This window comes from Sapajus apella, unplaced genomic scaffold (assembly GCF_009761245.1).
Source record: "Sapajus apella isolate SASKATOON/1434 unplaced genomic scaffold, GSC_monkey_1.0 scaffold12, whole genome shotgun sequence".
Lineage (NCBI taxonomy): Eukaryota > Metazoa > Chordata > Mammalia > Primates > Cebidae > Sapajus > Sapajus apella.
The window spans coordinates 38,381,835-38,391,948 of record NW_022436952.1 but is presented as its reverse complement, the minus strand read 5'-3'; the positions used below and the strand labels follow the sequence as shown (position 1 = coordinate 38,391,948).

Here is a 10,114-nt window from a genome sequence, read left to right as displayed (position 1 = left end):
TCATTATAGGTTATTTAAAAAAAAAAAAATTAGCTGGGCATGCCTATAATCCCAGCTACTCTGGAGGCTAAGGCAGGAGAATTCCTTGAACCTGGGAGACGAAAGTTGCAGTGAGTTGAGATCACACCACTGCACTCCAGTCTGGGTGACAGATCAAGACTCCCTCTCAAACGTCCTTGGTGCTCACCGGGAGTCTGTCTCCATGCTTTGGAGCAGGGCAAGTCAGGGCCTGCCTGGACTGGCCATTAGGCCTGCCTAGCTTCGTATAGCCTGGGGCACGGGGGTCCCAGGGAGTGCTGCCACCTCCCCCACACTTTCATTCTGAGGCAGGGATTTGCTCGACATTTGCTGGCCTCTCTTCCCCAGCGGGAGGGCAAGAGCCACTAAGTATCCGCTGAAGAAAAGATCAGCGCTAGGGGGGTGTCCCCCACCCCATGCCTTTCCCCAGAAACGGGAGAAAGGGTAGCTGGTGGGTCCAGACTGGTTTCCCAAAGGACAGGAAGTAGCGCTAATAAAAATTGCAGCTGCCTGCCTGGAGTGTGGTGTCTTCATGGGATGGGAGTGGCGACCAGGGCACCCCACGACTGGGCTGGGCCGGACCTCGGTTGCAGGGCTGCGGCCAAGGGAGGAATGTGGGCGCAGCCGGAGGCTGGGGCCGAGGTTCCTCTGGCTCAGCGCCCAGTCCAGCCTCCCAACCTCAGCTGGGGTCCCCGGAGCTGGTTGCCAGGCTTCGGCTGCCTAGCACCTGGAAGCTGGGGCCCCAGTCCCGGGCGGCTCACGGCCCCGGAGGCCGAGTTGCTGCCTCTGAGGAAAAAAACCTTTGTGGCGCGGCTCTTCCCTTTTTCCGACTCACACTCCCGGGGCCCTCAGTCCCATCCTAGCGCCAGACCCCACCCGCTCTGGGGAGAAGCGGAGCTGCGAGCTCTCTCCCCCAGGGAAAAGAAAACCCCCGCTCCCGTGGGAGAGCGAGACCGGCAGTCACCAGACCCGAAAGCCTTGCACTCGGGGGTGGGCGGGGCCGCGCGGACGCGCATTAGGACCGCGCGGCCGCTGCCCCGCCCTCTCTTCCGGCGGGCGGGCTCCAGAGCCGGGCCCTGGCCGCGGCCGCCAGTCGGCGCCGCCCGGAGCCCGGAGCGCGGCTCCAGCGAGGCGCGGGCTGTGGGGCCGCCGCGTGCCCGGCCCCGCTCGCCCGTGCCGGCCACTTGCCCGCCATGCCCGGCTTCGACTACAAATTCCTGGAGAAGCCCAAGCGACGGCTGCTGTGCCCACTGTGCGGGAAGCCCATGCGCGAGCCTGTGCAGGTTTCCACCTGCGGCCACCGCTTCTGCGACACCTGCCTGCAGGAGTTTCTCAGGTGCGGACCCGGGAACCGGAGCCGGAGCTGGAGCCGGCGGGAGCGGGGCGGGGGCGCCGCCTGGGGAGGGGCTCGAGTTCAGGGTACGCCGGGTCTTTGTCTACGCCGCGACCCTGTGACCTCAGGGGCGCCCCGTGACGTCACAGGGAAGGGAGCGGTGACGTCAAGCCCCGAGGGAGGACCCCCGAAGGAGGACCCCCGCAGGAATCCGAGGGGTCTGGGTCCACCTGCCCGGCCCTGGGCGGAAGACCTCGACGCCTTCCCGCGGGGCGGGGAGGGGACGAGGCCCTTCCCCCTCACCTGAGAGCCGGCGCGGCCTCAGCTTTGAACTTTGAATCTTGCGGGAAGAGGACAGAACCCGCTCCGGCGCGGCACTTTGAGCCGCCGGAGCTTTCCCCCATCTGACCTCTCCCGATTCTTCGAACGTTCAGAGAACGGAGCTATTGTTCTCCCATTTCACAGATGAGGAAACGAGATTCAAAGAAAGGCTGCGACTTGCCCAGGGTCACACAGTTACTTAAAGGCTTAACCGGGATTTAAGCTTGGGCTGCTGTGAGCACACAATGGAGGAAGGACTGAATCCTGTCCCGAACCCGGACCCCTCTAGGCGGCTCCCTTCTCTCGCCGGGGCTGGAGTAGGGCGGGTGGGCCATAAATCGTGAAGGAGGGGGTCGCACTCGTTGTTACTGAACTTCCGCTGCCCTCTCAGGTCAGCCCTTGGCTCTTGGGCATCCATCAAGTTTCTGGGCGCCCTGTGGTGTCTAGAATCTCCTGGCCATGCAGGGAACCTTTCAGGCCCGGGTGTGGAAGGCAGGGTGAAGGAGCCCCGACTCCTGCGGAGGTCATGTCCCAGAGCGCCAGGGGAGGCAGGGTCGGCCACTGCCTGGCTGTTTGCGGAGCCGAGGGGACCGAGGGCACGGCAGGGAGAGCACCTCTGGGGCTCCTGCCTTAAGTGCTCTCTCTCTCCGTACCTCCCTCCCTTGCTCGGTCCTCCGCAGCTCCTACTGGCGGAAATCTCAGCAAGCCCTTTGTTTTCTGTTCCCCACAGCCGGGGCCGGCTCCTGCCCTCACATATGCTCCCGCACAAGCTGCAGGACTGCCCCCTCCTCCCTGGCCTCTCCCTCTCTCCCCCCCGCCCCCCGGGCAGTGTACACATTTACACTCCTACAGACACAGTCCCATTGTCTCCGCCAGGGCTCTTCCCCTGCCCTCTGGGTTCCAGATGAGGCCAGCTGAGCCCCCCTACCCCTCGACAGCTGACCCACCCTGACTGCCTCGGGGAAGGAACGAGGGAGGGGGCTGGCAGGCACGATTCTTTCTACCACTTTCTTGGCCCCTCTCTGCCCCTCCCCCTCCCGGAAATCCCCTCTTCCTCTCCCACTCCCACAGCCCCTGCCCCCATCCTGTCTTCTTCCCTGGGCCTGGGCCTCCACTGCACATCCTGGAGCAGCCTCTGCCCTGCCTCTCCCCCCATCCCCCAGAGCCTGAGCTGTGTTGCTGAGGCTTCTGAAGGGGAGAGGTGGTTGGGCGGGCACTACTACTCACCCTCACCCGCCACGGAACAAGCACAAGTGAGGGTGTCCACAGTCCTGGCTGGGCCCCAAGCTGCAGGCTACGCTTCTGCCTGAAGCCTAGGGACTTGCCTCCATTCCCTCCCTGTCTCCAAAACCACTAAGTCAGCACATTCTTGAAGCAGCCAAGTAGACCCCTCTCCCCCTGGGCCCACCCCTCTTTCCCCGCTCCTTCCTGAGCTGTTAGGTTGGCCCAGGAAGGCTGGTTGCCCTGTGGGCAGACACACCCCTTCAGTGCCTGGCTGCTTGTATTGTCCTTGGCATTGGTAGTGGGGTAGTGGTAGTGGGGTCAAGGGGAGGAGGTGGGTGCTAGAAATCCTTGGAGCAGTTGGAGCCTGGACTGCCCAGACCCTGGAGAGTGCCTCTAGAACTAGACTGCTGTTTGGGCTCTGCTTCTGCCTTGCTCCCTGCCTGCCTCCCACCTACCTGACTCAGACCTGCCAGGAATGCCCTGCCCCAGGGCCTTCAGTCCTGCTGGATGAGCTCTTGCTCTGCCTCAGCCCTGCCAGGCATGTGTGACTGGTCGTGGCTGGGGTCAGCAAGGGCGTGTTGATAGAAAGAAGCATGCTAACAGGCTCCTTGGGTGCTGACAGCCAGGTGGGAATCGGTGCAGGAAAAGGCGGGCAGCTTGCAGGAGGGGAGTGTCACCAGGCTTCAGAAGCCCACTGAGCAGTGCCCAGAGTCTTAGCGGTGCTTGCCTGGACATTTTCCCTTGCCCTAGCTTCTCTTCCTGTGTGTGTGGTTTAGTAGAGCCTGTTAGAGCTGTGGAGTCAGACACACATAGCCAGGTGCTACTTCACCTGTAAGCTGTTTCACCTGTAAAATGGGGGCATTCCACCCTTTCGCAGAGGCAGGTGGCAAGGGCCGGGTGGGAGTGTAAACAAGTGCCAGGGAGCATGCCTTTCCTCCCTTTTCCCTTTTCCCATGGGAGACACACCCTTAAAGGAGCAGGGCTGGGTGAGGTGGCCGCAAGCTGACATTTGCCCTGGTTCTTGGCAGGACACCTTCCTGGGGACTGGGCAGCCCTGGCAGGCCCTTAATCTCTGCCCATCCCTGTTCCCCCTCCCAATCAGCTTTCAGCCCAGCCAATGAAAACTAACCTGGGGGGAGGGGGTGACTGTGCAACCTGTTCTTTCCCAGTCCAGCTGCCATCCTGGGGGAGGGGGTGCCAGCTGCCACCTGTTGGCCAAGTCCTGACTGAGGCAGCTGACTGTGCCTCTGCTAGGCCCAGACCCCCCTTCCCAGGATAGGGGCTAGGGTCTTCTGGGATCCTGGGGAAGTGGAGCCCCTAGGGCCTTTGCTTGCCCTTTTGTCTCACCTGGGCTGGTTGGGAACCAGTCTGGTGAGGGAAGGAGGCTGCCCTGGTGGAAGGGGTGGAGCCAGGCCTCCCTTTCCCCTAATGTGAAGCCTTGACCCTGCCCCTCCCCCCTTTCAGCGAAGGAGTCTTCAAGTGCCCTGAGGACCAGCTTCCTCTGGACTATGCCAAGGTGAGTCCACACAGCCAGGAAGAAGGCCAAGCACAGTCTGTTGCCCTTGGAGGCTGGAGGTGCTGGCAGCCAGTGGGCTCAGGGCCAATGTCAACCAAGAGCCTGGGGATGGTGCGCCCCTACAAAGGTAGCCTGTTCCCTCCCACCAGGCCAGTTTGCAAACGAGGGCCCTGTTTGCCCTGGAGGGCAGGCACAATGCCCAGCCTGTAGGGGTGCACAGAGCTGCTCTGTGCCCGAAAGAAGTGCTCCCTCCCCTTCCGGTGGCAGGTCAGACCTGTGGCTGAGGGCCAGTATCCCTCCACCAGGGGGAAGGAAGCAGAGCCCGGGGGACAGCCTGGGATTGAGCAGGCTGATTGGCTCCCTCTTCAAAGGAAGCGTCCTGTGCAGGCATGTTAGGACCCAGCATCAGAGCAGACGCTGCCTGCTGTGCCCTGCATCCCTGGACACAGAGGGGCAAAGAGCCCGAGAGAGGCTGTTACAGGCTCCAAGGTAGAGCCAGCCCAACTGGGGCTGGGGGTGTGCAATGGGCACTGCAGTCGGCTCTCACCCTGGCCAGTTCCCCCTATCCCCACCCCTAGATCTACCCAGACCCGGAGCTGGAAGTACAAGTATTGGGCCTGCCTATCCGCTGCATCCACAGTGAGGAGGGCTGCCGCTGGAGTGGGCCGCTACGTCATCTACAGGTGAGGCTCTGATGGGAGGGCTGGCACCACCTCTCCCATGGCAGGCACTAACGGCAGCCTTCCCACCAGGGCCACCTGAATACCTGCAGCTTCAACGTAGTTCCCTGCCCTAATCGCTGCCCCATGAAGCTGAGCCGCCGTGATCTACCTGCACACTTGCAGCACGACTGCCCCAAGCGGCGCCTCAAGTGCGAGTTTTGTGGCTGTGACTTCAGTGGGGAGGCCTATGAGGTGGGTGGGGTCTGGCTGAGTGTGGAGGAGGGGTACCTGATGGCCCAGGCATCCCTTGACTCAGCACCTCTGACATTTCCACAGAGCCACGAGGGTATGTGCCCCCAAGAGAGTGTCTACTGTGAGAATAAGTGTGGTTCCCGCATGATGCGGCGGCTGCTGGCTCAGCATGCCACCTCAGAGTGCCCCAAGCGCACTCAGCCTTGCACCTACTGCACTAAGGAGTTCGTCTTTGACACCATCCAGGTGAGGCCCTTCCTGAGCAGGGCAGGTGACAGGGAACCAGGTGATAGGGAGGTTGCAGGGCAGGTGACACAGAGCCAGGCTATTGATTGCTGCCTCTGCCTCTCTGCCTCTGTGGCCCCAGAGCCACCAGTACCAGTGCCCAAGGCTGCCTGTTCCCTGCCCCAACCAGTGTGGTGTGGGCACTGTGGCTCGGGAGGACCTGCCAGGCCATCTGAAGGACAGCTGTAATACCGCTCTGGTGCTATGCCCATTCAAAGACTCCGGCTGCAAGCACAGGGTGAGATACCCCTTCTTCTGTCAGCCCCTTTTTGCCCTTGAAGCCCTAGATGGAGGCTTGGCTTCCTGATGCCACTTAGGCCTTGGTGGTCCCTGCTGTGCTTCTCTGAAGCCATCAGTCCTCCTGCTGGCCAGCTCCAGCCTCTTCCTAACACCCTCTATCTTCTTCATAGAGCTGGGCGCTTGCTACCCTGTATCCACTCTTCTCTCCCCTGGACCTTCCCCTACTAATAACTCTTCTCTCTTCCCCTGTGGCCTGGGGTTTTGCCAACAGTGCCCTAAGCTCGCAATGGCACGGCATGTAGAGGAGAGTGTGAAGCCACATCTGGCCATGATGTGTGCCCTGGTGAGCCGGCAACGCCAGGAGCTGCAGGAACTTCGGCGAGAGCTGGAGGAGCTATCAGTGGGCAGTGATGGTGTGCTCATCTGGAAGATTGGCAGCTATGGGCGACGGCTGCAGGAGGCCAAGGCCAAGCCCAACCTTGAGTGCTTCAGCCCAGCCTTCTACACACACAAGTATGGTTATAAGCTGCAGGTGTCTGCATTCCTCAATGGCAATGGCAGTGGTGAGGGCACACACCTCTCACTGTACATTCGCGTGCTGCCTGGCGCCTTTGACAATCTCCTTGAGTGGCCCTTTGCCCGCCGTGTCACCTTCTCCCTGCTGGATCAGAGCGACCCTGGGCTGGCTAAACCACAGCACGTCACTGAGACCTTCCACCCTGACCCAAACTGGAAGAATTTCCAGAAGCCGGGCACTTGGCGGGGCTCCCTGGATGAGAGTTCTTTGGGCTTTGGTTATCCCAAGTTCATCTCCCACCAGGATATCCGAAAGCGAAACTATGTGCGGGATGATGCAGTCTTCATCCGTGCCGCTGTTGAACTGCCCCGGAAAATCCTCAGCTGAGTGCAGGCGGGGCTCAAGGGGAAAGGAGGATGGGGCAGACCTGAGTCAGGCACTGCTGAACTTGGAGAGGGGGCCGGACCCCCCGTCCACAGCTTCCGCCTAGGTTCTGTTACCCCATTCTTCCTCCCCGAACCACCACCCTCAGGTGCCTCCGATTGGTGCTTCAGCCCTGGCCCCTGTGGGGAACAGGTCTTGGGGTCATCAAGGGCTGGAAACAAGTGACCCCAGGGCCTGTCTCTCTTCTTGGGTAGGGCAGACATGCCTTGGTGCCGGGTCACACTCTACCCGGACTGAGGTGCCTGCTCAGGTGCTATGTCCCAAGAGCCATAGGGGGGTGGGAGTTGGGGATGGAGGAAGGGTACTTCAAAGTCTGTCTTGAGATCTGATTTTGTTCCCCTTTCCCTAGCTGTGCACCCTCTGGTTATTTATTTCCTTAGTACCAGGAGGGCGCAGCAGGGGAGCCCCGATTTTTAATAAATCCGGAATTGTATTTATTAATTTGCTTTCAGCCTGACTTACCTGGGTTGGTTAGGGCCCTGGAAGGTTCAACACAACTGAAGGCAAAGAAAGGACCAGTAAGAGAAGGGCCGCTGCCTGGGTCTGTCCCCAGGATCCATTTGCCCTGTTGGCTCGCCCTCTGGTGGACGCCCGGGGAACTGCATAGGGCTTTTTGGGGAAGACGGGCCCTGCCACTGCCCTCTGGCGATTAAATGCGGGAGGTGCATGGCCTGCCGTTTCATAAGGCTGGAGTCCCTGGTCAGCCACACCAGACTAGTGCCTCTGCCCTAGGCAGGTCTTTTTTGGTCTAATGATAATAAGACCGACACTGCTAAGCACTTGACGTGCATTGTTTCATTGAAAACAACTGTCAAGTGAAATGCCTTTTATCACAACTGGCTTAGTGGGCTCTAGAGAAGAGTTAATGAGACAATGCATGTTCCTGGCCCAGAATAAGTGCTTAGTGAATGCTTTCTAGCTCTGAACCCCAGCCCACATACAGTGACTGACTGGATGTTGAGCAAAGGGGCCTTCAAGGTGTTCAAGGCACTTGGTTTTCTCATCAGCTTTTCTTATGGGCCTAGTGGGTGCTTGTAATTATCCATATTTAATTGATGAAATACCAACAGAGGAGTGAATTATTCTGAGGGTTCGGACAGGGCCTGGATTCTGTTTTAAACCCCAGTAGTTGTAGCTCCAATTTTGGCAATAGGTATGGATCCTTGTGCTTGCTTCTGGCAAGTTTCTCAGCTACACAGGGCCTCCATTATCTACACTGGTGAAAGCCTGTTCACCTCCCAGATTTATTGTAAAGATTAAATGAACTGGTTAGAACACAGTGCCTTACTGTCTTACCTAGCCCTGTATGAGGTTGTATGTATGGGAATCATTAATAAGGGAAGGTTCCAGGGCTTTTTTTTTTTTAAACTAATTCTCTTCCTCTGGTTTTTTTTTTTTTTTTTTTTTTTTTTTTTCTCGGTGTTTCCTTTTTTTTCCCCGATTGGAGTGCAATGGCACAAACTCGGCTCACCGCAACCTCCGCCTCCTGGGTTTAAGCAATTCTTCTGCCTCAGCCTCCCGAGTAGCTGGGACTACAGGCACGCACCACCATGCGCAGCTAATTTTTGTATTTTTAATAAAGACGGGGTTTCACCTTGTTGACCAGGATGGTCTCGATCTCTTGACCTCATGATCCACCCGCCTCGGCTTCCCAAAGTGCTGGGATTATAGGCGTGAGCCACCGTGACCAGCCAGAAAAAGATTTTTTTTTAAATAAAAAAGATGGTAAGAACAAAAAACCTCAGCCTCTGTGGTGCACGCATAGTTACTCAGGAGGCTTAGGTGGGAGGATAGCCAGGAGGTGGAGGTTGCAGTTGTGCTACCGTACAATCTCTTGATCTCTTGTGTGGTAGAGCCAGACCCTGTCGCAAAAAAAAAAAAAAAAAAAAAAAAAAAGGTGACAGAACAGGACTAAGCCTCAGTGAGCCAGACTGGGGAGCTGATCATCAGTCAAATCTTTTCAAAAAGGTCAAATTCACTTATCTAGAGAGAAAGGGGCCCTGCTGCCTAGCTGAGAAAGCAGAGCTGGGCCTCCTCACCAGATAAGCCATCTTGGTATGGTGATGCCCAGAAACTGGTAGAGGCAACCATGGCTCCAGCAGCAGAAACGCTTTCAGGCAACAGGCTGAGCCACCCTTCCAGCATCCCAACACACACCTGGCCAGGCACAGTGGCTGGCACCTATAATCGCAGCATTGTGGGAGCCTGAGTTGGATGCCAGCCTGGGCAACAAAGCGAGACGCCCTGTCTCTACAAAAAACATATAAGCGGCCAGGCACGGTGGCTCACTCCTGTAATCCCAGCACTTTGGGAGGCTGAAGTGGGCAGATCACAAGGTCAGGAGTTCAAGACCAGCCTGGCCAATATGGGGAAACCCTGTTTCTACTAAAAATACAAAATTAGCTGGGTGTGGTAGTGCCCACCTGTAGTCCCAGCTACTTGGGAGGTTGAGGCAGGAGAATCACTTGAACCCGGGAGGTGGAGGTGGCAGTGAGCTGAGATTGTGCCATTGCACTCCAACCTGAGCAACAGAGTGAGACTCCGTCTCTAAATAAATATATAAATAAATAAATAAGCTGGGCACCTCGGCCAAACAGGCCCGTGATGCCAGGGCACTGCCACTGCATGATTCCAGGAGTCACGTTCACATAGACTAGATGGTGCCTCCTCGAGTTATCTGCAAACAATGGGGCCGTTAACCCCATACTCTGCCAGCCTCACAAACCTGGCCCTTATTTCAGTGCTAGTCATAACCTGCAGAATTCAGGCCAGGTTCTGCAATAAAAGTGTTAGCTGGACTCCCCAAGCATCTGCCTCAGCCCAGGAGTCATTCACTCTGGGAGGAGAGCCGTACGCGACTACTGTCTAGCTCTATGACCTTAGGCTGACTGCAGATCTTACCTGACACAGAAGATGACAGCTTTCTTTCACAGGGGTGGCAAGAGGCATAAAGGAGTCAAAACACTTTCACAAAAGAGCACCTTCGGCTGGCCACAGTGGCTCACGCCTGCAATCCCAAGACTGTGAGGCTGAGGCAGGCAGATGACTTGAGGTCAGGAGTTCAAGACCAGCCTGGCCAACATGGCAAAGCCCCGTCTTTAATAAAAATACGAAAATTAGCTGGGTGGTGCACACATGTAGTCCCAACTTCTTAGGGGGCTGAGGCAGGAGAATTGCTTGAACCCAGAAGGTGGAGGTTGCAGTGAGCCAAGATCGTGCCACTGCACTCCATCACAGGCAACAGAGCAAGGCTTTCCCTCAAAAAAAAAAAAAAAAAAAAAATCACCCTGCAGAAAAGGGAG

At 57.8% G+C, this 10,114-nt stretch overlaps 1 protein-coding gene across 1 annotated transcript; it reads left to right on the top strand.

Moving 5' to 3' along the window:
- The first annotated feature begins 1,087 nt into the window (after window positions 1–1,087).
- Window positions 1,088–7,253, top strand: TRAF4 (TNF receptor associated factor 4). The gene is made up of 7 exons (XM_032281023.1): window positions 1,088–1,354; window positions 4,361–4,412; window positions 4,991–5,095; window positions 5,165–5,326; window positions 5,411–5,572; window positions 5,694–5,849; window positions 6,123–7,253. Exons 1-7 carry the CDS (start codon window positions 1,212–1,214, stop codon window positions 6,753–6,755), a joined length of 1,413 nt encoding a protein of 470 aa, XP_032136914.1. The 5' UTR covers window positions 1,088–1,211; the 3' UTR covers window positions 6,756–7,253.
- The last annotated feature ends 2,861 nt before the right edge of the window (window positions 7,254–10,114 follow it).